At 39.9% G+C, this 24,008-nt stretch overlaps 1 protein-coding gene across 4 annotated transcripts in view; it reads right to left on the bottom strand.

The window, feature by feature from the left end:
- Positions 1 to 24,008, bottom strand: part of canx (calnexin) — a 91,435-nt gene that overhangs the window by 24,303 nt on the left and 43,124 nt on the right. For all 4 annotated transcript variants that reach the window (XM_057348846.1, XM_057348847.1, XM_057348845.1 and 1 more), the window contains 4 exons: positions 21,028 to 21,109; positions 10,265 to 10,457; positions 1,412 to 1,601; positions 1,203 to 1,316 (listed from right to left, as the gene is read on the bottom strand). In XM_057348846.1, coding sequence (XP_057204829.1) covers positions 1,203 to 1,316; positions 1,412 to 1,601; positions 10,265 to 10,457; positions 21,028 to 21,109 — 579 coding nt within the window. The remainder of the gene's footprint in view (positions 1 to 1,202; positions 1,317 to 1,411; positions 1,602 to 10,264; positions 10,458 to 21,027; positions 21,110 to 24,008) is intronic.

The following is a 24,008-nucleotide window of genomic DNA, read 5'->3' as shown; positions in this document are numbered from 1 at the left end:
TTATGTACTATACTTTATAAATTATGCCACAGAACATCTTTTTTGTCCAGGTTTTTGTAGTCGCTGTGACTTTTTTCAAAAAGTTCTGTTTGTTCTGACACCAACGACAGTACCAACTCGACATCCATTCTCTCACAACATCTTTCTGAGCCTTTAGCGCCCCCGCGTGCCCTCAGTGGCTCTAGGCGCGTGACGTAAAATGCTCGATTATTATTGGATGGTCCGTTTCTTCGCTTTGCGAATGGGGAAAGATTAGTTGCACTACACAAAAAAAAACCTTCGCATTTTTGCTGCACGGATATTCGCGGTCTATATGAAAGGCTTCATAAGAATCTATTGTTTTTGTTCTAGAACGTTATCGCGATGAACATTCGCACCGAATATTCGCGGGCAATCTGAACGGGCCTTTAGGCGCCATCTATGTCAGGGAGTGAATTTGCACTTTCACTCGGCTAATAGCCAGTGAAAATCTTTTGCGTATGAACATCCAAGCGCATACGATTATCGTCCCTGTGTGGACAAGCCTTAATGCTGAACTAGTTTTTATCCATTGATTGGATTGTGATATATCTAAATATATATTTATCACTCTATATTATCATTTGTTAATATTGCTTTTCCACAGCCTGGTTACAGAGGGAGATACATTTGTCTGTGAAATCCAAACTAAGTGCATCATAATCTAATGATTAGATTTAAAGCATTAAAGTTAGATCTCAATCATTCCCTCATTTGGTAAACTGGGTCAATAGTTTCAATTTTTAAATGTTTTGATATTTATAGTTTTGACAGACCACGCTGACAATACAATTAATGAACTGGACTTGTCTTTGAAGTTACACGCACTCACAGCGGCTGCATCAATATGTACGTGAATGTTTATAACAATCTCAATCTTTTTACAAGGTGAGAAACACATTAAGTTAGATTTCAATCATTAATTTTACTATGATTTTAACCCTTGACATGTTTTTACTCTGTAAACATTATGCAAGATGATTTCATGTAGGAAAGAGTAAATAAAAAAATGACATGCACATAATAGGGTTATTGCAAAAATAACCATTTTAAGAAAATAAAACAAATATTAGTCCTGATTAATGTGGACAAATGAATCTTGCACAATAAGAGCAGAAACATGTAAATAAATAAAGTAGCTGTAATAACAAGTTAACTTTATGATGTAATGTAGAATGTATCACCAGTCTTCTGGTTTGATGGCGTCAGGGTCACCAATGTATTCAGGTTCGTCATCCAGCCAGCCATCAGGCTTAACAGCATCTTCATCAGGGATTTTAGCAGGAGCATCTTCATCCCTGAGGAAGGGTAACAAAAACAAATATTTAAGAACATCAGCCATAGGAAACCTGCAATATCAAACACAAGTGCATTAAGGTTCTCTGTGCCTCACCAGTCCTCAGGTTTGACAGCATCTGGGTCCTGGATCTTGGGTCTTTCGTCCCAGTCCTCTGGCTTGTGGTCATCGGGATCCTCAATCTCAGCAGGGGGGTTTACGGGGGGAGTCATGTCATTTAACAGATTACCGCTGTTTACCACAGCCTGATCAATCATAATCTCGAAGGTATTGTCAGGGTTGAGCACTGCAGGGTAAACATATTGATAAATGTGAACATTTATGCTCATTCTTCAGGTTTAAATGGTCAGTTTCTTCAGTTTTGATCAGTAATTTTTTTGTAATAAGTAATTTATTTTAACTTGCTGCTTACATAAACGTAGCCGAATTGCAATAAAAGATGATTGTTGGCATTGTGAGATGCACTTTAAACTATACGTTTAAAAATACATGGATATTTTTAAAACTTGGATGCTATTGTCTAGCAAATCTAGCACATAAGCCTGGATAACACTGGATAACATCATCTTTACACTGCATTTAACAATGATGTTCAGCACTTAAATATGAGTTTACATTTAAACAACAAATTACCTCTACAAATTTCTACTATTCACTTTAGTGTTTATTCATGTGATTTTCTATAGCGGTCATTAGGTGGTAACAACTCATTTTATTAAAGGTGGTACTTGATCTGAAAAGTTTGAGAACCACTGATACAGACCATTAATTTTTAAACATTAAATATATTTTATTTTGATTTAAATAAGGTTTTATATTGGTAAATATCAAATACATTGTTTGACGTATTTACAGTACCTGACAATTTCACAGTATCAGTTATTATATACAAGCTTACATTAATGTACTACATTTTTATACATAATATCTACAACAAAATTTTAACATACAGATGTAGACAAATGTGCATATTAAGTACAAAAACAAAACAAGTACAAAAATATATAACTGTTGCTGTACAGAAATGTGTAGTTATTTATTTACATAATTATATATTTTTATTTGCATTACAATCTTTACAAGTAAAACCAAATTGAAGTATCCACAGTGTTATGTCCAGTGTTTCCGCTAAATTCATTTTGCCGCGGCAAGCCGCCACGCCAAAAATCCTCCCCACCACGACTACAGTGATGTACTGTTTCACATTCTTCCAAATTTGTCGAGCCATTGTTGCTAAATTTGCAATTCTTTCACTAGATTTGGCGACTTTTCTGACCCCTTTAGTGACTTTAGTTCAGAAGACGCATATAACAACAAGCCTAACGTATTTTTGGATAAACCGTTGCTTTTAATAAGTGGGAAAATTACGTCATGGCGCTAGTGTGAGGTCTCGCTTTTCCAGCGCAGGAAATGCCTCTCTCTGCGTCTGTGAGTGAACGGCAGGGAAAAGCAAAAAACACTAGATGGAAAACCTACCATCTTTCGCCAAAAAGCATAATGGCTAACGCTAACGCCCTGGCTTCAACTGAACGCAGGAAAGGAGTCCAGATGCTAGTTTTTTAAATTGATGTCAATGTGTTTAGGTTAGCCGTTACGGTTTCTCCAATTGGAAGTATTACAGACCCTTCCATCTCCCTATAATAAGAGTATCTCTGGAGAAGCAGCACATTCAGTTCACCGTACAACGGCCAGTGTTTCCAAAATCTGCCACTGTTATCGACTGTTTGGATATATAAGCACGAACACAGTTCGTCTGTAAATAAGCACGTTACAGAGACAGAGCCTGTGCATGCGCTGTGTGACAGAATATAGCCAAAATCTCTGCTCTTTAAGGTGATTTTATCAGTCTCAGTTATAAAACAGAACTGACAACAGAAACAGAAAATATGAAAATGACACCACAATAAGCTGTATGTCATGTTCATAGAGTGGAATCGAAACGGGTCTAAGGTTGCAACTTTTTGTCAAGCTCTCAGCGCTCTACCACCAAAATCCACTAGTGGGTCCATAGGCCTACATTGGTTTTAACACTAAATCTGAAATTTGATCACAGATGCTTTCCTCACTTTTTTTTACTTTTCCAATTAACAGACACAATGAAAAAAATAAAAACGCACAGGAACATGTTTTTTTGATACACACTCATTCATGAATCAATTATCATTTATTAATCAATTACTCTTCCTACATAAATTATTCTTCAAAACACTGATCAAATGTATTTTCTAGAGTCTTAGACCTTTCCAATGATATAATGTTTGTCATGATAAGATAAGAATTCACATGCATAGTATTGAAGTAAATATAAGCATTCCGTTGCAAGTACTTGTTTTTGATACACACTCTTGTCATTTATGAATCAATTACACTTCCTACATACTATATTTTATAAAACAATGATACTATATGTATTCTAAAGTGTGAGACCTTTCCAACGATATATAGTTTGTCATGATTAGATCAGAATTCCCCAAAAAATATGGAAGCAAATGTGGGTGTCCCGTATACGGGACTGTGACAAGTGAAAGGACAAAAAAATTTTAAGCACGCTCTTTTTAAAAAAGAAACCATTAATCTTCCTACATAAATTATTCTATAAAACTATGATGAATAAGTTTGTCACAATAAGATAAGAATTCACATGCCAAATCTAGAAGTAAATCAGCCGTATACGGGACGGCACCAGGAAAGAAACGCTACTAAATCATTAGTAACATTAATGTTACTAAATGCTTTTAGTGTTAGTAAATCCAGAAGTTACTTCCGCGTTTGTGGTGGGTAATATCCCACTTCCGAGGTGTCTTGAACGCAGTATTAAAACTATGTGATGACATCACAAATGTTAATTAGCGTGTGACATCAAGTGCCACAGTTTTACAAAATCCGAGCAGAAACACTGATGTCTATTCTTTTTTTCTCTTCTTTTTTTAATATATATTTTTTTCTTTGTAGGATTCAAAATACAATACAGATTTGAGAAACAAAACAGATACACCCATTCCAGTTGACTTCCTACAAATCATAGATTTCCAGAAAATTCACAGATTTTAACACAGTAAAAGGAATAATAAGTTAAAACAAAGACACTAAATAAATAAGAATACATACGAACGTGAACATCAGGGAGCAGTACAGTTTACAGACAACTAGGCATGATTACCATGATTAAATTATCCAAAGTAGTCGATGGTGACATTTATTACATAGTAACTTCTCAATTTTCTACAAATTCTTTCCATCTGTTCCACAAAAGCTCCCCCCTTTTGCTTTTTTAATTTTAAAGAAAAGGTAAGACTTTCCATCCTATATATTTCAGTTACAATTGCTTTCCAATCTTCTATTGTGGGTGAAGTAGGTAGAAGCCCATTTACGCATTATTGCCTTTTTTATTGCGACCAGGAATATTTTCCATAGGTAGGAACAATTGGTTTTGTGTAAATCCAAGTTACCCATATAAAGAACACAAAATTGGAAAGGAATTTTGATCTTCAATATTGTCTCTAATGTCCTGTGTACGTCTTTCCAAAATGTATGGATAACTGGACACTCCCAGAATATGTGATAATGATTTGCTACATCTGAATTGCATAGTCTCCAACAACCTGATCCCATTTCCCTGTAACTCTTTTGAGTTCGTGAAATAAAAAAACGTATTACATTTTTCCAGGCAAATAGTCTCCATTTTTGGGAGCCTGTGGTTTTCCATTGGAGTCTACATATTTCTAGCCAAGCTTCTTCTGTTATAGTCATGTTTCCTTCTTTCTCCCACTTAATTCTAACATAGGAGGTTGATTCTGGTCTATCCTTTTGAAGGCAATGATAAAGTTTAGAAACTACCTTATTAATGGCAGTGGCTTTATATGCTGACAACAGTACCTTAACAAAGTCATTTAGTTCCCAGTTTCCTGTCGAGTTGAAGTGGTGTCTTATCAGGAAGCATCTGAATAAGTCATGATTACTTAACTCAAACCGGTTCTTAAAATCCTCAAAACTTAAAAAAATGTTATTGCTTGTAAAAGAATAATAAGATGTGGCCCCTTTTTTAATCCATGTCTTAAACGCCTTGTCTACAGTATTTGGAATAAACTCTGTATCAAGTGTTTGGCACACCACCTCACTATTTTCAAACTGTCTTTCAATTCACATTTCTTAATTACCATTAGAGGTGCACCAATTGACCGGCCAGAGACCGGAATCGGCCGGTTTTTCGTATGATCGGCCCGACCGGTCAGTCTCACCGATTCCAAGCCGATCTTCTGTTTCCCGTGATGCGGGCAAGAACGTCACAGCCGTCAGTACACTCAAAGCCACAAGTAAACATGTAAACATGTGCACGCACAGCCTGTCTTTCACGGCTCGTTTATACTCGCATGTGGGTCCACCGGACCGCGAGTCTCTGCTGACTGACGCGCATCTCTCATATCTGCTGACTACACACATCATGTACTGTACAGACAAAAAGGTGCACTGTAGTTCATCTCTCGCTGCTCCGTCTACATGGGGTATGTATGCTAACAGTGATGCTATTAGCATCATGCTAAACTCTGACACATGCTAAACTCATGTTGAAGTCGTTCACTCTGTAAAACAAACGTAAATTCCATTCAGCCTGATTCCTTGTCTTACATTAAAACTGTGGTTATTTCACCTAGATAAAATGACATTCAACATGACTTCTACTTGTTTTTAAAAATCCAAAATATAAAAAAATGAATAAATCAACCAATATATGTGACATATATCTGATTGAGTTCTTTACTAACACAAAAAACGGCAAATACATCTACATCTTTAGAGTAGAATTCACTCATAAGATTTTTAACTTTTTTATTGAAGTTGCAGCAAAAATCAACCCACTTCTTTTAATACTACAGACACAAGATAAAGACAATTTATTTTACATTTCAGAAAAAATGAAATAAAGCGATGTTAGTTTCATAAACGGAAACAGACGAGAATAAAGTATTTTATTGTTATCATAGACTTTTGTGAGATGAGTACAAAAATGAAAAAGGTAAATTAAGTGACATGTTTAGTTATATTTTATTATTTGTACTTCTTTTCAGTCACAGAGTTCTTCACTTTAAGAGTTGTTTGGGAAAGAGAAGATTCTGTAATTTAATGCAGCTTGGAGAACTGCATTTAGGGAAATTTGGGGAAATTGTAATGTTCAATCATTTATTCAATGAAAATAAAAAAAATGTGTATTGAAGAAAAGTTAATATGGTTTTATATACAGTAATCTGTCAATTATAGTTTGTGGATAGAAAATCAGAATCGGCAAAAATCGGAATCGGCAGGTTTCACTTGTAATAAAATCGGAAATAGCAAAGAAAATTGCAATCGGTGCATCTCTAATTACCATTGCCCATATTTCTAAAGTAGTGTTAATCCATGCATATTCTTTATTCATATGGGTCCTTATTAGGTTATCATCAGCGATTACTGCTTGAACTGGTACTTCAGGGAAGAGAGATAATTCTATTTGTTTCCATCTAGAGATATAAGTAGGATTGCACTAGCAAATCACAGGTCTTAATTGGGCAGCTATATAATGGTCTTTTAGGGAGGGAAGAGCTAACCCGCCCTTTTCTTTAGGTATCTGAAGTGTTTTATAGCGAATTCTAGATTTTTTACCTTGCCAAATGAACCTTTTAATCCATTTGTCCCAATCTTTAAATTGTTCTTCTGGAATTTTTACTGGTAGTGTACTGGGGGACATAAACATTCAGGAATGTAATTGGATCCCGATCAATTTGTCCTTTAATTAAAGAATCCTTCTTTATCTCTGATTTCAGCCTCATGGTCATATCTAAGATTGTTTGATAATAAAATAGCCACTCCCATCCTTTTACCAGAAGGATGTGAAGATGAAAATACATGTTTAAAACCGTTTCGAGCCAATTTAGCATGTTCAGTCTGATTTAAGTGGGTCTCTTGCAAGAATGCTACTTGTACCTTTTCTTTTTTTAATTTTGATAAAATTTTAGTTCTTTTAATAGGACTGTGGACTCCATTTATATTATGTTACTAATTTAAACATATGCTTTAAGTCACCCATATACTATGTTATGCTTGCTACATTTCATGCTCAAAAACAATGCTGTAATTACATTTTCCCCGTAAATTAACAAAACTCCAAAACTGAAATCATTGTACAAGAAAAAACATAAACAAGAACAAAAGATTAACTTCCACCAATAAGATCTCCACTCTATAGATCTTAGATGAGCCTGGATGGAAATTTGGCTCTGAGGGAATAACCTCACGCCTGCAAACTGGAATGAGGGCCTTCACTGACACATTAGCGTAGAGTGACACCTTATGTTTCGGTGGTGAGATCTCCCAACATTAAATTAAACTTTAATTAAGATCGCGGGAAACAGGATATTTTTACTACTCTTATACTTGTATTAGTGATGTTTATACACTACACAATTAAACGGTTCTGAAAAATCACAACAGCTGACCTGTGATAATGCTGTTCCGATATTATCCAGTCATTGAACCTACCTGCAGACACCGTTTGTGATTATTTGCATCTAAAACTTTTCAGTCCCTCCACAAACTCTGGCATTGCATTAGTGTTTGCTTGGGCTCGTCCCCTTTTCGTTGTCCATGCTCTGCTCTGAAGGCGTTCTAGTGCCGTCTGTTGTGGTCGAACAACTTCCACCTGTAGCCCCCTCTCCTTCATGTCCTTTGTCGCTTCCTCAGCCGAACTATAAAGCACTGTCTCGCCTTCATAGAATACCCTGAGTTTCGCTGGGTATGGAGTCTGGAATCTGATTTTTATTTCCTTCAAAACTGCTTTTGCCTGACTGTATTCCTTTCGCTTCTTTAAGACGTCGGGAGGATAATCGTGGTCACATGTAATTCTCGCATTTTTCCATTTCAGCCCACCTTTTTTCCACACCTGCCCCAGATTGTCTTCTTTCGTTTTGAAGCTCAGGAATTTGGCAATAACAGAGCAAGGTCTCGTACTGTCCGTGGGTTTTGGCGTCAAAGCTTTATGAGCTCTCAGAATGTGGAGGCCCGTCGATTGGTTCAGGCCCAGACGTTCTTTCAGTAATTCTTCAACAAACTTGATTGTAGATAAGCCATTTTCGCTTCCCTCCGGAATTCCATATAAACTAATATTTTCCTGCCTTGACCTGACTTCCTGATCCGTTAACTTCGCTTCGAGTTGAGCCTGCAGTTTCGGTATTTCAGACAGCACCTCATCAGTCTGCTGCATATGGTCCTCGACGTCCGCGATTCGACCCTCAGCTTCTTCTATCCTCTTTGTTTGTGTTTTTCAGGTCTTCTTTGATGTCCGCTAGTTTTTCCGTTATTTTCCTTCCTGAATTCTCTCAGCTCGATGAGTATCTTTTCCAGGCTAGTTTCACCATCTGCGTTAGCATTTAGGCTCACGGTCGGCTCTGCTTCATCAGTTTCTTCCCCAGGCTTTTCTTGGCGCCCTGGGGCTTTCTTTTGTTTCTCCCTCGTTTCCATACCTGCCCCGCACTCCATTGTAGTGTTCTATATGAAATGTTGTTGAATATTTAAATATTTAGGGGCTTTTAGAACTATTTGATGGGAGAGCTTTACTGTGCGTTCAGACCGCCACCGTTGAGAGCGTCAAAGTGGCCGGAAGTCATTCATTTTCAATGTGAGCCGGCGGTGAGCAGCGGCACAGCACGTCTTGGCCGTTGAGGACGCGCGTCATGGAGAGTTGAAATCAGGTCAACTTTATGGTAATGAGCTATGACGCGGTTCGGCGGCAACCAATCGGAATGTAGAAGTCCATCGCTTGAGATGATTCCAGAGAAAGCAGCCCTGTAAACTTTGGTTCCGACCACATTAGTTCCCAAGCAAAATGGAGGAGAAGTTGATAATTGCTGTGGCGGGTTTCCCAATCCTATACGACGTGTCCCTGTTTGCGTACAGGGACATAAATAATAAAAAAATGATGCGTGGACCAAGGTGTCTGAGATTGTTTGTGTTCCTGGTGAGTTGCTGATGATGTGTATTAACGTTATACATTTTCTGTAAATAAGCAGGAATTTCATGCTAACTTTAGCACCAGAACATGCAAAACAGTGTTACTGCTGCAGAATATTTCCGCTTTGACCAACTGCATTAAAGCTAACGTTACACTTCGACCAGGAGAGTTTGTAATGTAGGTTGCACACAAATTAATGTTACTTAAATACCAAGGCTAGTAAATGTCTCCTATAATGTTGAAATTAGACTAGCACTAAACCATGAACACAAAAGCCACACCACACAAATGGCTTTTAATTGGTTTATTTCGTTAGCAAACGTGTAACTACAATAAAGTTCTTTCCACCGATCAATTTCTTGTGGTCAGTCTGCACAAGATCAACAAGCTTGTTTGCTTGCAGCCCCTTTAAATACAAGATAAGATTTCGATCTAGCGTCAGCGCCCCCAAGACTCTTTCTACAGCGTTGTTGGCAGGGCGGCCAGAGTGATTTTTGACGCTCTCGACGGCGGCGGTCTGAACGCACAGTTACACTCACGCAGCCATCAGTGTTCACACACTACCGGAAGCCCCCTGATGTCTATTCTTAAGCATTAGCTAATGCTAACGCTTTCACCAATAGATCATTCTTCAGTAGCTGACATGCTGTGGCTCAATCACATCTGCATCACATCTTGAAGTGATGACAACAGACTGTAGTAGTTGATGTTAAAATCCTTACGTGTAATACAGTAAATCCATGGGTTTTTAACAATGAACTTTAATGTGCTTGCACAATAGTTGATTTTTGTTTATTTTAACTCAAAAAGGTTTTGGGTTGCAGCATTAAATTAAAAGGCAAACGTAATTTAAATTATAAATGAACTATCAGTCAAACTTTCCACCTGAGATATTATTGGTATGTGCAATACAGCAGTTCTTAAATAAAAATTCTCATCAGTATGCATGTAAAAGTTTGTGTTGTTACCCAGTGTGTAGAGGTGAGTCTTCTTGTCGGTGTAGTATGTGCGCAGGTCTGCATCAGGCTTCTTGGCATGTTTCTCCTCAAGCTCGCCTGTTTTGGGGTTCTTGTGTCTAAAGATGAAGTGTAGTTTGTAATCCTCACCACACTTATCAGGCCCAAACATGATGGTGTATGGAGTCTTATCCACAAACTGCTCCTGTGAGAGAGACAGTTAGGGTTAGACTGGAAAGCACATGGCTCTATAGGATGTCACTTAACTACATTAATAGACCTCAGACAAAGCAGCAGCACATTTAAAAGAAAACAAGACTGGAAATGGATTCACATGTATTCCTAGTGATGACTGCACGACTAACAAAACAAAAATATAACTTTAAGCAGTGATGACTGCCACTGCACAGTGGCTCTTAGCCACTGCATGATGGGTATGTGCATTTAAGTGGGTAAATAAAACGTCTTTGTTCCGACTGTAACTAGGGCTGCACAATTAATCGAAAAATCGATCTCGATTTCGATTCATACATGAATGCGAACTAATTTCTAAATGATAGAGATTCACTTCCGTGTATTTCCCTGCATTAATATCACGATGCATTGTGTAATTGGTCACAATCGAAGTGTAGAACAAAATACTGTTAATTCACCAATCAGGCCAGAGATTGGGAATGATTTTTGTTATACTATTTTTGTTCTCTCAGGGCTCTAGACTGCGACCAAATGGTGCATTTGGTGTGACTGCCAAACTGATCAATATATAATGTTATAGAAATGTTATATTGCGCAAGTGGTGCACCCAGTCACTCCATTTCACATCCCTTACTTCAGCCATTCGCTCATCTATCAGTGCCCCTGCCCCACAAAGCCATAATGCGCAGGTAAGAGGTGCATTCAATGCATCGACTTCTGAAGAGAAGGTCCGGCAGAGCAGACGAGTGAGCGCTCACTCTTGCAACCAAAATTTGTTTTGTCTGCAGAATGCAAGAATTTCCCTAGCTAAATTACAAAACTGCAACGGTAACGAAATGTGTTGATTGAATTGTATGCAGTATGAAGCTAATGTAGGAAACAACATTTGCAACAGGGTGTTAAAACATTTGTAACAGGGTGTTACGTTTTTGTTTAGTCACAATTTCACATCAAGCCTATAATTATCTTTAAATATTCATAACGCATTAATATTATATCCTGTATATGGTTTTTAGCAACGTTGGAAAAAAGAAAAAATACATAAAAACTGCATTTAAACCTGCGCGGGAGGGTATAATACAAAAAGAAAACATACAAAACAAAATAAACAAGCATATAGGCCTATTTTACTCTGGTGAAAGTTCCTTAGCAGGTTAACAAGCCGACAGCGGAAAAAACGAGCTGCTCTTCTAACTCCGGTAACAAAACCCCGATCTGACGAGAATATCTGGCTTTATTTTTTATAATGTTGATAATAAAGTAAACCGGCTTGATACCTCCATGCCGACTGTAAAGATCCTAAAAAATACCCTGCAACAAAAACGGAGCAATTGTAGTGCTTGTTTCAATGTTTATTACGTGACCGTCATCTGAGGAATGTCTTTACCAATCCTGCTGATCAGCACCATATATAAATATTGTTTTCTTTGTCGTTCATGGTCAGTGTCTGTCTTGTTTAGCTTTGCATTGCATTTGCATCAATAAATAAGGTAGTTATTTCAACTAAGGTAACTAAGGAATGACAGCGCATTTTAAAACAAACAAAAAAAAGCATCCGTGCGAATTTATTTGCAGGCTGTAACTTCAAGGCGACAACCCTTTTCAACTTTGAAGGAAAATTCAGGCTTTTAGGTATGGAAAAATGTACCAGTCTTACGCTAAGTCCAAATTCATTAACATTAGTTGGAGTGAAATGTACATTTTCATGTTTCAAGTTGTTGAAATTAACATTAATTGATATATTTTTAACGAACAAATGAATTTACAAAGAACAACCGCTCCGAACAAGTTTTGTTAATAATTTAATATTACTTTGGTATTTTTATACCTAATGTAAGAAATGTTAATGAATTCTGTGGCTCACCAGTTTTGAAACATTTTAATATGGTGATGTGAGCCGAGCATAACACGCGATCCGGGCATCCGGTGTGTAAACTTAAAATATTTAAACTAGGTTGCGATCTGAGGGAAGCAAAAATGTAGGAACACATATAAATGTTTTTTTGAACATTTTTTGTATATTATAAAATCATTACAGATGAAGTGAAGAAGCGTTAATAAGATGTGACAACTCTAGGGTCTTCTGTAGTGGTAACTTAACCCTGAATGTAAACAGTTGGGAAACAAAACACACGTGTCACAGTAAATTAGATCTGTATATCCATATACTCGCTCTCAAAGGGGCAGCAGCATAATAAAGATCTCTGTTCATAAAACAACAAAGGACGGGCCAAAAGTGAGTGAGTGAGCGAACTTATTCTTGTACGAGTTGTTCACAACAGATGAAGGGAAAAAGTAGCATACAATAATTTAGTTTTAAAGATGTGCTTTAAAATAGTAGTGTTAAAAGTCCAGTACTTTATAATAACTGAATGTACAGTTTTTTACTTGAGTGCAATAAATATTTTGGTTAAAAAAATACGAGAATCGTGATCTCAATTCGCATGAAGAAAAATCGTGATTCACATTTTAGCATGAATCATGCAGCCCTAACTGTAACCTAGTTTTTTGTATTGTAGTGAGTATACTCGGATTCCCCCCCAGCCTACTCATCCATCCCAGATCGACAACCCATGAGCACCACACCACACTCACGAATGCATAGATAGGGTATGCCTGTAATCAAGAGCATTCTGAAAGATTTATTGCAAGCGAGATTTCAATAGCCAATGACAGCTGGGGGGATTTGCTGGTTTTGTAAATCATTGTCTAAATCAGTCAGTTGAGAGTTTTATTTAGCCTTAGATGGTATATGTATACAATCCCTAAAGCACAGGTTTTATCAGCTGGCAATTTTCAATACACATTTGTGATCCATGTGAAAACCCAGCTATAGTCATTTATTTGTGATGTAATATTTTTACATAAACCCACCCTGCTAAAAATAGTATTACATAAATTCTAGTGGTTTCCATTAAAATACCATTTTGAACCACAATTTTTTATATTACAAAATTTTTAAAAATGTCTTTGGCATTAATGGGTGATCTATTGATTCCCATCTGCATATTGTGTTTTGGGCAGGGTTCTATTATTTTTTCAGCAGGGCAACCAACATAACGTAAAGAATATCCTGTGAAAGTACAATCTTTAGATTTTGATTTATTTTGACTAAGGCCATGTCAAAGACTTACAGTAAATCAAATTGAAATAAATGGTGAAAATCAAACTCTGATGCTCGTCTCTAATAACTAGAGTTTTAGCCTAGTTTTCACACACTGGGTCACACTTATGATTGCAAGTTGCACCTATTATTGACATTGATAGTTATCTATAATAATTAACATTTGTCCAGTTTTATCAAGCACCCGTTGCACGTATAGATTGCTGACAGTGTCTCTAGCCTGACTTTCACCTAGCTGGCCAGGAGTTCTCATCTCTTATCATCTAAAACAATTATGAACATTGTAGTATAAGTTATCTCTCCCTTATGTATTCATCACACAAACTAACGTTTGTGACGTTGGCTAATACAATTTAATATGCCAACAATCCCCTTACAGTTATGTTAATGATAACAAATATGCTAATTTTATTAAAGACGACGCAGTGGTTTTAAAAGTGGGGTGATTTATCAGCAGAAAGTATAATACACTGGCGAACAGAGTGCGCAATTGCGACCCCGGGACAACTATCGCGAGAGATGGGGACCCCGCGTACAGTGTAGCATGAGTCTGGCTCATTTTCTGTAACGCCTGCTGCAGCATCACCCGAAGTGCCAGCAGCATCACCCGAAGCGCCAGCAGCATCACCCGAAGCGCCAGCAGCATCAGAGACAGGCTTACGAAAACACGGAGAAATAGTGTAGTTTAAATGCTTGCCTTTCATGATCTCATTTTGTTTCATATCTCCCGGTTGCACCAATGGTCCAAAAGTCAGTAACACGCACGTCCTGATAACTTTCTCACTAATATCTTCACTGAAGGAGCACTGCCCTAATTTAAAAGACGTGATGGTTTGGAATCAGTAACGAAATTGTTGAAATGTTATGCTGGGCTGGAAATCATGGCGGACGAAAGTGGTGCCCTGTTGCTTTAAAAACCAGAGGGTTTTATATACACTCCGATGATGTTGTTTCTGATTTATCTACACATTTGTGCCGACGAAATATTGTATAAATGCAACAATCGCTCTTGTAGTCTTGTGGTAGTGATCGATATCAGGTGCTATATATATATACTGTATATATATATATATATATATATAGAGAGAGAGAGAGAGAGAGAGAGAGAGAGAGAGAGAGCGAGAGAGAGAGAGGCATGAGGCCGCACAGTACAGTATAATATACTACAGGGTCATTCCGTGTGAACTCAAATTTTTGAATTTTTTCTATTTTCCAGAAGCAAGACCAACATCAGTAGTAGGAGTGGGACAATATATCTATATGGCGATGTATCGATGTCCTCCTCCATGCGATACGAGAATCGATATGCTGGCACCAAACATCGATATTTTAAATAATTAATAAAACAAGACACTTTAAATATATTTCCAAGCGTTTTTACGTCATGGTTCCACTGGGTGGCGGTTAACACATGAATGAGTCAGAGAAAGAGTTTAGGATGGCAGATAGCGCTCGTAAAAGAATAGATGCTCTGTGCATATATGAGAATAAAGTTAATTTGCTTAAGTTTAATGAGAAGTTGATGCACAAATATCGCACAGAGATATTTTCAAGTTTATTTTGTTCGCTGCCCGTCCAGAACCTCCTGGTCTTCAACGACCTGAAGAGGGCCATCCTACAGAGGGTCGGCTGAAGCCCGGAGGAACATCGCCAGCGGTTCCGATAGCTGGGGCTGGGCAAAAGCAGGCGACCCTTCGTGATGGCCCAACAGACTCCTGCTGCAAATGGCTGCTGGCTGGGAAAGGCGACGTCGACGACATCATCGACCGCGTGGTGCTGGAGCAGTTCATCGCTCGGCTACCCAAGAGGACGGCCGAGTGGGTCCAGTGCCACCATCCGACGTCACTGGACTCAGCCATCCAACTTGCAGAAGATCAGATGGTGGTGTGCCCCGGGGTTGGCGAACCCCTCCCAGCGGTCTCTCTCTCCTCTTCGGAGGTCTTTTCTCCCTCTTCTTCTCTCTCTCACCCTGTCCCTCTGCCTAGGTCCCGTCCACCCGGCCCGCCACAAGTGCTGCCCTGGGGACGATTCGGGAACCCAGGGGACTACACGGCAGGATCCTGAGCTCTGCCCCGGGGATTCCAGGACGCCAACGGTCGACCCTCTCTCCGCGCCCTCCACGTGCTCCACTTCCCGCCACCAGGATGGCGGGGACGCCTGGGCCGGCCTGCTGGCTTGTGGGGATCCGGACCATTTTATCGATCGGTGTCCAGTGATGGAGGTAGGGACAATGATCCGGGTCCCCGACGCCGCGCAGGCTGCCCCCAGTCAGAATGGCTGGTACCAAATTCCTGTGAGTATAAGGGGGTACATACCCGGCTCTGGTGGATTCAGGTTGTAACCAAACCTATATCCAATCAAAGCCTGATTCGGCCCGTGGCATTGGATAATAGCCGCATGGTTTAGGTACGGTGTGTGTACACGGGGATGTGGTGAAGTATCCTTTAATGCCCGCTGTCATCCAATTCGGATGAGAAAATTCCAATTCAGTGAGAAAAGCATAGACTAGAGGGAGAAAAGCATAGACTAGAGGGAGAAAAGCATAGAATAGAGGGAGAAAAGCATAGAATAGAGGTAGCGGTTAATCCGCACCTCCGACACCCGCTGATTCTGGGAACTAATTGGCCTGCTTTTGCAGAATTATTGGGGTACTTATGTGCGGGTGTCGCTTGGGGAACGAATACTCTCGGAACGCGATGACTTTCTCCTAGAACAGTCCCGGGATGAGTCACTCAAATTTGCCTTCAAACAGGTCCGGTATGTGGACGGTCAGCCTCTCCAACCTGCCCGACCGCGTTCCTACCCTTATTTTGCAATTATAAAAGACCGGTTGTATCAAGTGACCCAAGACGCTCAGACAAAGGAAGATACAACACAGTTGTTAGTTCCACGGGGCTGCCGGGAAATGCTTTTCCAGGCGGCACATTGTAATCCTATGGCGGGACATTTAGGACAGACAACGACACTAAATCGCCTAATGGCCCGATTCTTTTGGCCGGGCATTCACGATAATGTGCACAGGTGGTGCGCCTCATGTCGTGAATGTCAGTTGGTAAACCCATCAGCCTCCCCAAAAGCGCCCCTTACCGCTAAAGCAGGTCCCCTTCGATAGAATTAGTATGTACCTCATTGGGCCATTAGAGCGATCAGCGAGAGGACATCGATTTGCACTAGTCCTGGTGGATTATTCAACCCAATATCTCGAAGCCGTGCCGCGCCACAGCGTCTCCGCTAAGAGTGTGGCGGAGGCACTGTTTCACGTATTCTCCCGCGTGGGGATCCCTCAGTAGATCCTCACGGATCAAGGCATGGCGTTAATGTCACGTACGATACAGGAACTTTACAAATTATTGGACATTAAATCAGTTCGTACCAACATTTTTCACCCCCAAACAGACGGCCTGGTAGAGCGGTTTAATCGCACGTTAAAAACCATGATTCGTACGTTTGTTCATGAGAACGCCAAAAATTGGGATAAATGGTTGGAACCCCTCTTATTCGCTGTGCGAGAGGTCCCACAAGCCTCTACGGGGTTTTCCCCCTTTGAGCTTCTCTTTGGACTCCAGCCCCAAGGGGTTTTGGACGTCCTGAGAGAGACTTGGGAGGACGGACCCTCCAGCAGCAAAAACGAAATTCAACATGTCCTGGACCTGAGAACAAAACTCCATACACTGGGGCAGCTATCTATGGAGAATTTGTTACAGGCTCAGGACAAACAAATACATTTTAGTCCACTCCTCTGTAAATCTTTAAGGTTTCTTGGCTGTCGCTCAGCAAATTGGAGTTTTAGCCTCCGTCACAGATGTTCTATAGGACTAGGGTCTAGAGACTAGCTAGGACATTTAATGTGCTTCTTAAGCCACTCTTTGGTTGTCTTGGCAATATGTTTTGGGTCTTTGTCATGTTAAAGGCACATGCACTACCCATCTTCAGTGATCTAGTTAAGGGGAGGAGGTTCTCGTCCAAGATTTTACGGTACATGGGCCTGTCCCTCAGCCCCTCAATGCGGTGAAGTCATCCTGTGCCCCTGGCAGAGAAAAAGCTTTAAAGCATAATGTTTCCAACACGGTGCTTCTCTGTAGGGATGGTGTTCTTGGGGTCATAGTCAGTATTTCTCTCCCTCCAAAAACAGGAGTCAGTTTTGGCCTCACAGCAGTGCCAGCACTTTCGCCAAAGCCTTTTCTGAATCATTTTGATGTTCATTGTCAAACTTCAGACGAGCCTTCTTGGGCAGGAGGACCTTGCGGGTGCTTCAGGATTTCAATCTATTGTGGCATAGCGTGTTACCAATTGTTTGGTTGCTAACTGTGGTCCCAGCTGTCCTGATATCATTAACAAGCTTCTTCCGTGTAGTTCTGGGCTGATCTTTAACCTTTCTCATGATCATCTTTACCCCATTGGGGAAATCTTGCAGGGAGCTCCAGACCAAGGCCAATTGACAGTTATTTTGTATTTCTTCTATTTCCAAATAATCGCACCAACAGTTGTCTCCTTCTCACCAAGCTTCTGTCTGTAGCCTATTCAAGGTTTGTGCAGGTCTACAATCTTGTCCCTGACATCCTTTAAAACCTATTTGGTCTTGACCATGGTGGTGGAGAGGTTGAAATGGAAGATACAGATTCTGTTGGCAGGCATCTTTTATATACATAACAAGCTGTCTTAGGAGTACTTTCTTAAAGGGACAGGACTAATCTGCGGTCCATATAGGCACATAACCAATCTGTAGAGCCAGAATTCTTCCTAGTTGGTAGGGGATCAAATATTTATTTCACTGACTGAAACGCAAATCAATTTATAACCTTTATATAACATTTTTTCCCCTGATTTTTTAATATTCTGTGTCTATCAGTTAAAATAAACCTACCATAAAAATTATAGACCCTTCATTTCTTTGTAAGCAGGCAAACTTATAAAATCAGTAGGGGATCAAATAATTATTTCCCTCACTGTATACACCGACCAAAATTATAAACGCAGCACTTTTGTTTTTGCCCCCATTTTTCATGAGCTGAACTCAAAGATCTAAGACTTTTTCTATGTACGCAAAAGGCCTATTTCTGTCAAATATTGTTCACAAATCTGTCTAAATCTGTGTTAGTGAGCACTTCTCCGTTGCTGAGATAATCCATCCACCTCACAGGTGTGGCATCTCAATTAGACAGCATGATAATTGCACAGGTGTGCCTTAGGCTGGCCACAATAAAAGGCCACTCTAAAATGTGCAGTTTTACTGTTTTGGGGGGGTCCGAAAACCAGTCAGTATTTGGTGTGACCACCATTTGCCTCACGCAGTGCAACACATCTCCTTCGCATAGAGTTGATCAGGTTGCTGATTGCGGCCTGTGGAATGTTGGTCCACTCCTCTTCAATGGCTGTGCGAAGTTTCTGGATATTGGCAGGAACTGGAACACGTTGTCGTATACGCCGATCCAGAGCATCCCAAACATGCTCAATGGGTGACATGTCCGGTGAGTATGCTGGTCATGCAAGAACTGGGATGTTTTCAGCTTCCAGAAATTGTGTACAGATCCTCGCAAAATGGGGCCGTGCATTATCATGCTGCAACATGAGGTGATGGTCGTGGATGAATGGCACAACAATGAGCCTCAGGATCTCGTCACGGTATCTCTGTGCATTCAAAATGCCATTAATAAAATGCACCTGTGTTCGTTGTCCATAACATACGCCTGTCCATACCATAACCCCACCGCCACCATGGGCCACTCGATCCACAACGTTGACATCAGCAAACAGCTCAACCACACGACGCCATACACGTTGTCTGCCATCTGCCATGTACAGTGAAAACCGGGATTCATCCGTGAAGAGAACACCTCTCCAAAGTGCCAGACGCCATCGAATGTGAGCATTTGCCCACTCAAGTCGGTTACGACCACAAACTGCAGTCAGGTCGAGACCCCGATGAGGACGACGAGCATGCAGATTAGCTTCCCTGAGATGGTTTCTGATAGTTTGTGCAGAAATTCTTTGGTTATGCAAACCGATTGTTGCAGCAGCTGTCTGGGGGATGGTCTCAGATGATCTTGGAGGTGAAGATGCTGGATGTAGAGGTCCTGGGCTGGTGTGGTTACATGTGGTCTGCGGTTGTGAGGCCGGTTGGATGTACTGCCAAATTCTCTGAAACGCCTTTGGAGACGGATTATGGTAGAGAAATGAACATTCAATTCACGGGCAACAGCTCTGGTGGACATTCCTGCAGTCAGCATGCCAATTGCACGCTCCCTCAAAACTTGCGACACCTGTGGAATTGTGCTGTGTGATAAAACTGCACATTTTAGAGTGGCCATTTATTGTGGCCAGCCTAAGGCACACCTGTGCATAATTTTTAGTTCAGCTCAAAATTTCAGACCCTCCAATACAGTAAAACTGCACATTTTAGAGTGGCATTTTATTGTGGCCAGCCTAAGGCACACCTGTACAATAATCATGCTGTCTAATCAGCATCTTGAGATGCCACACCTGTGAGGTGGATGGATTATCTCGGCAAAGGAGAAGTGCTCACTAACACAGATTTAGACAGATTTGTGAAAAATACTTGAGAGAAATAGGCCTTTTGTGTACATAGAAAAAGTCTTAGATCTTTGAGTTCAGCTCATGAAAAATAGAGGCAAAAACAAGTGTTGTGTTTATAACTTTTCTCAGAGCTGATTGGTCCAGTTTTGGTTTGCGATCTCTAACCCAGAATAAAACCTGCTCCGGAGCAGGTTAGCCGTGTAGACCAAGTTACCATGGTGATGAAACCCGCTCAAAACCAATCCACCTTCGTGATTCAGGCCACAAGACTTCAAAGGACATAGAAGTGTTTTTAGAAATATGTAAACAAACACTATATCAGTGTACTACACAGAACAGCTTTCACAGCAGAAATAAAATTTCCCTCAAAAATAGAAATTTAACCAGGATGTCCTCAGTGAGTCAGATGGTGGAAGTCTATGAAAACTTTTATGCTCATTGGTACATCCCAAAACACTACATTTGTAATGCCTCTTTGGCACAGACATCGTACAATCATATAAACACTACAGCGAGAATACAACAATGGCAGACTCTGTACTTCTAACCCTGGGGTGTGTCTTTGCTAATAGGGCAGGTAGTTGCCTGTTGTGGGTGGAGTTTTCCCTACGATGACGTCAACGTAGTGGAGAATCTAAAAATGCTAGCTGGAAGAGACTACTTGTGGTTTATGTGGATTATAAAAAAGGAGCTGGTTTGTACATACACTACAGACACATATTAGTGTTCAAACACCTTTTCCAGAATATGTCTCCTTTAATTGAGCTTTTTTCATCAGGCATCCCATTTACTTGCAATGCCAGATATTTAGAGCATCAACTCAACATTGTAATCTCATTTTTGACTGTGGTGGCTTTTAAAGGGTTTTGCATCTGAAGTACAGGTACCTGTATGTAGGGAAACACTGTATGTGCAGTCTTACCAGGTTGAGGTCATCTGTTTGAGACAGCAGTTTAACATAAGCACCACCACAGTCAATGCCTGTCTGAAAGTTCACCTCATACCTGAGGAAAAAAGTTATTTTTATTTACACAAACCTTAAATATGCACAATTATACAGGTACATCTCAAAAAATTTGAATATCATGAAAAAGGTCAATGTTTTTTGTCACTCATTTCAGATCTCCTGCGGATTTTGTAAGTTTGCCTGCTTACAAAGAAATGAAGGGTCTATCATTTTTATGGTAGGTTTATTTTGACTGATAGAGACAGAATATTAAAAAAATCAGGGGGAAAAAATGTTATATAAAGGTAATAAATTGATTTGCATTTCAGTCAGTGAAATAAGTATTTGATCCCCGAGCAAAACATAACGTTGTACTTGGTGGAGAAACCCTTGTTGGCAAGCACAGAGGTAAGACATTTCTGATAGTTGGTCACCAGGTTTGCACATGTGTCCGGATACATTTAGTCCACTCCTCTGTCAATCTTTAAGGTTTCTTGGCTGTCGCTCAGCAAATTGGAGTTTTAGCCTCCTTCACAGATTTTCTATAGGACTAGGGTCTAGACTGGCTAGGACATTTAATGTGCTTCTCCTTAAACCACTCTTTGGTTGTCTTGGCAATATGTTTGGGGTCTTTGTCATGTTAAAGGCACATCCACGACCCATCTTCAGTGATCTAGTTAAGGGGAGGAGGTTCTTACGGTACATGGGCCTGTCCCTCAGCCCCTCAATGCGGTGAAGTCATCCTGTACCTGTGGCAGAGAAAAAGCCCTAAAGCATAATGTTTCCAACACTGTGCTTCTCTGTAGGGATGGTGTTCTTGGGGTCATAGTCAGCATTTCTCTCCCTCCAAAAACAGGAGTCAATTTTGGTCTCGCAGCACTTTCTCAAAAGCCTTTTCTGAATCATTTTGATGTTCATTGTCAAACTTCAGACGAGCCAGGCGGGCCTTCTTGGGTAGGAGGACCTTGCGGGTGCTTTCTCATGATCATCTTTACCCCATTGGGGAAATCTTGCAGGGAGCTCCAGACCAAGGGCAATTGACAGTTATTTCGTATTTCTTCTATTTCCAAATAATCGCACCAACAGTTGTCTCCTTCTCACCAAGCTTCTGTCTGTAGCCTATTCAAGGTTTGTGCAGGTCTACAATCTTGTCCCTGACATCCTTTGAAACCTATTTGGTCTTGACCATGGTGGTGAAGAGGTTGAAATGGAAGATACAGATTCTGTTGGCAGGCATCTTTTATATACATAACAAGCTGACTTAGGAGTACTTTCTTAAAGTGACAGGACTAATCTGTGGTCCATATAGGCACATAACCAATCTGTGGAGTCAGAATTCTTGCTAGTTGGTAGGGGATCAAATACTTATTTCACTGACTGAAATGCAAATCAATTTATAACCTTTAAATACATTTTTCCCCCAGATTTTTTGGTTAATATTCGGTTTCTATCAGTTAAAATAAACCTACCATAAAAATGATACATCCTTCATTTCTTTGTAAGCAGGCAAACTTACAAAATCAGCAGGGGATCAAATAATTATTTCCCTCACTGTATATTATATAGATTCATTACACAAAGTGAAATATTTCAACCCTTTATTTCTTGAATTTTTGATGATTATGGCTTACAGATAAATGAAACCCAAAATTCAGTGTCTCAGGAAATTAGAATATTACATAAGATCAATAAAAAAAGGATATTTTAAACAGAAATGAACATACTTTTCAGAAGCCTGACATTTCTATGCACTCAATATTTGGTTGGGCCTCTTTTTGCATGAACTACTGCATCAATGTGGCCTGGCATGGAGGCAATCAGCCTGTGGCACTGCTCAAGTGTTGCTTTGATAGCGGCCTTCAGGTCATCTGCATTGTTGGGTCTGGTGTCACTCATCTTCCTCTTGACAATACCCCATAGATTCTCTATGGGGTTCAAGTCAGGCGGGTTTGCTAGCCAATCAAGCACAGTACCACCATAGTCATTGAATTAGCTTTTGGTACCTTTGGCAGTGTAGGCAGTCCTGCCCGAAAATGAAATCAGCATCTCCATAATGCTTGTTAGCAGAAGGAAGCATGAAGTGCTCTAAAATTTCCTGGTAGATGGCTGCATGGACTTCAGAAAACACAAATATACATTTTTATTGATCTTATGTAATATTCAACTTTTCTGAGACACAGAATTTTGGGTTTTCATTATCTTTAAGCCATAATCATCAAAATTTCAAGAAATAAAAGGCTTGAAATATTTCACTCTGTGTAATAAATCTATACAATATACAGGGTTTTTCCTGCATAAAGAAATTGGAGGGGGCCGCCTCAGTCAAATTTCGTGACTCTAGTCAAGACTCTGCCTCAGACTCTAGTCAAAAATATGTCGAGTGTCTTCACAAAAAACAATGCGTGCATTAAACAGATTGTCATTTTAACTGCAGTTGCAGCATTACGCCACAATGGAGGCGCTGTTTCGTTACCAGCACAGTGAGACGCTGAAAAGTTCAGTAAAAGAGCTATACTAGGAGCTGTATTAGCAGTGTTTCATGGCTGTTCAGATGTTTTACGTTCAATTTCTTGAAAAGGTTTCCTAAATTAACTTGCTGTACATCATTGTAATATTTTTAGCTGTGAAGTTGGCTCGTTGAATCAGCGTTATTCTGTACACAGCGAGTTCGCCAGTATGAACGCACATTGCGATCAGAACGACTCGCAAACAAATGACTCCTTTGAACCAATTCGTTTACAAAGAATGTAAAAGATCAGTGAATCTCTCAAAGCTCAGTGAACTACAAGAGAACGTGGAGTGTGAATGAGTTTTGCTCATATAGTTACACTGGTTACTTATGGGCTAAAAAGTCTTATAAAAAAGTCTTATATTCAAATTTTCAACTTTTCTGTTTGATTGAATAAATTTAAGGCTTACACGTGTGTTGCACCACCTCATTTTGAGCCAGGAAATCC

This window comes from Triplophysa rosa, linkage group LG13 (genome assembly GCF_024868665.1).
Source record: "Triplophysa rosa linkage group LG13, Trosa_1v2, whole genome shotgun sequence".
In the NCBI taxonomy this organism is placed as follows: Eukaryota; Metazoa; Chordata; class Actinopteri; order Cypriniformes; family Nemacheilidae; genus Triplophysa; species Triplophysa rosa.
Note: the sequence above shows the minus strand (reverse complement) of the source record. Positions and strands in the feature narration are given on the sequence as shown.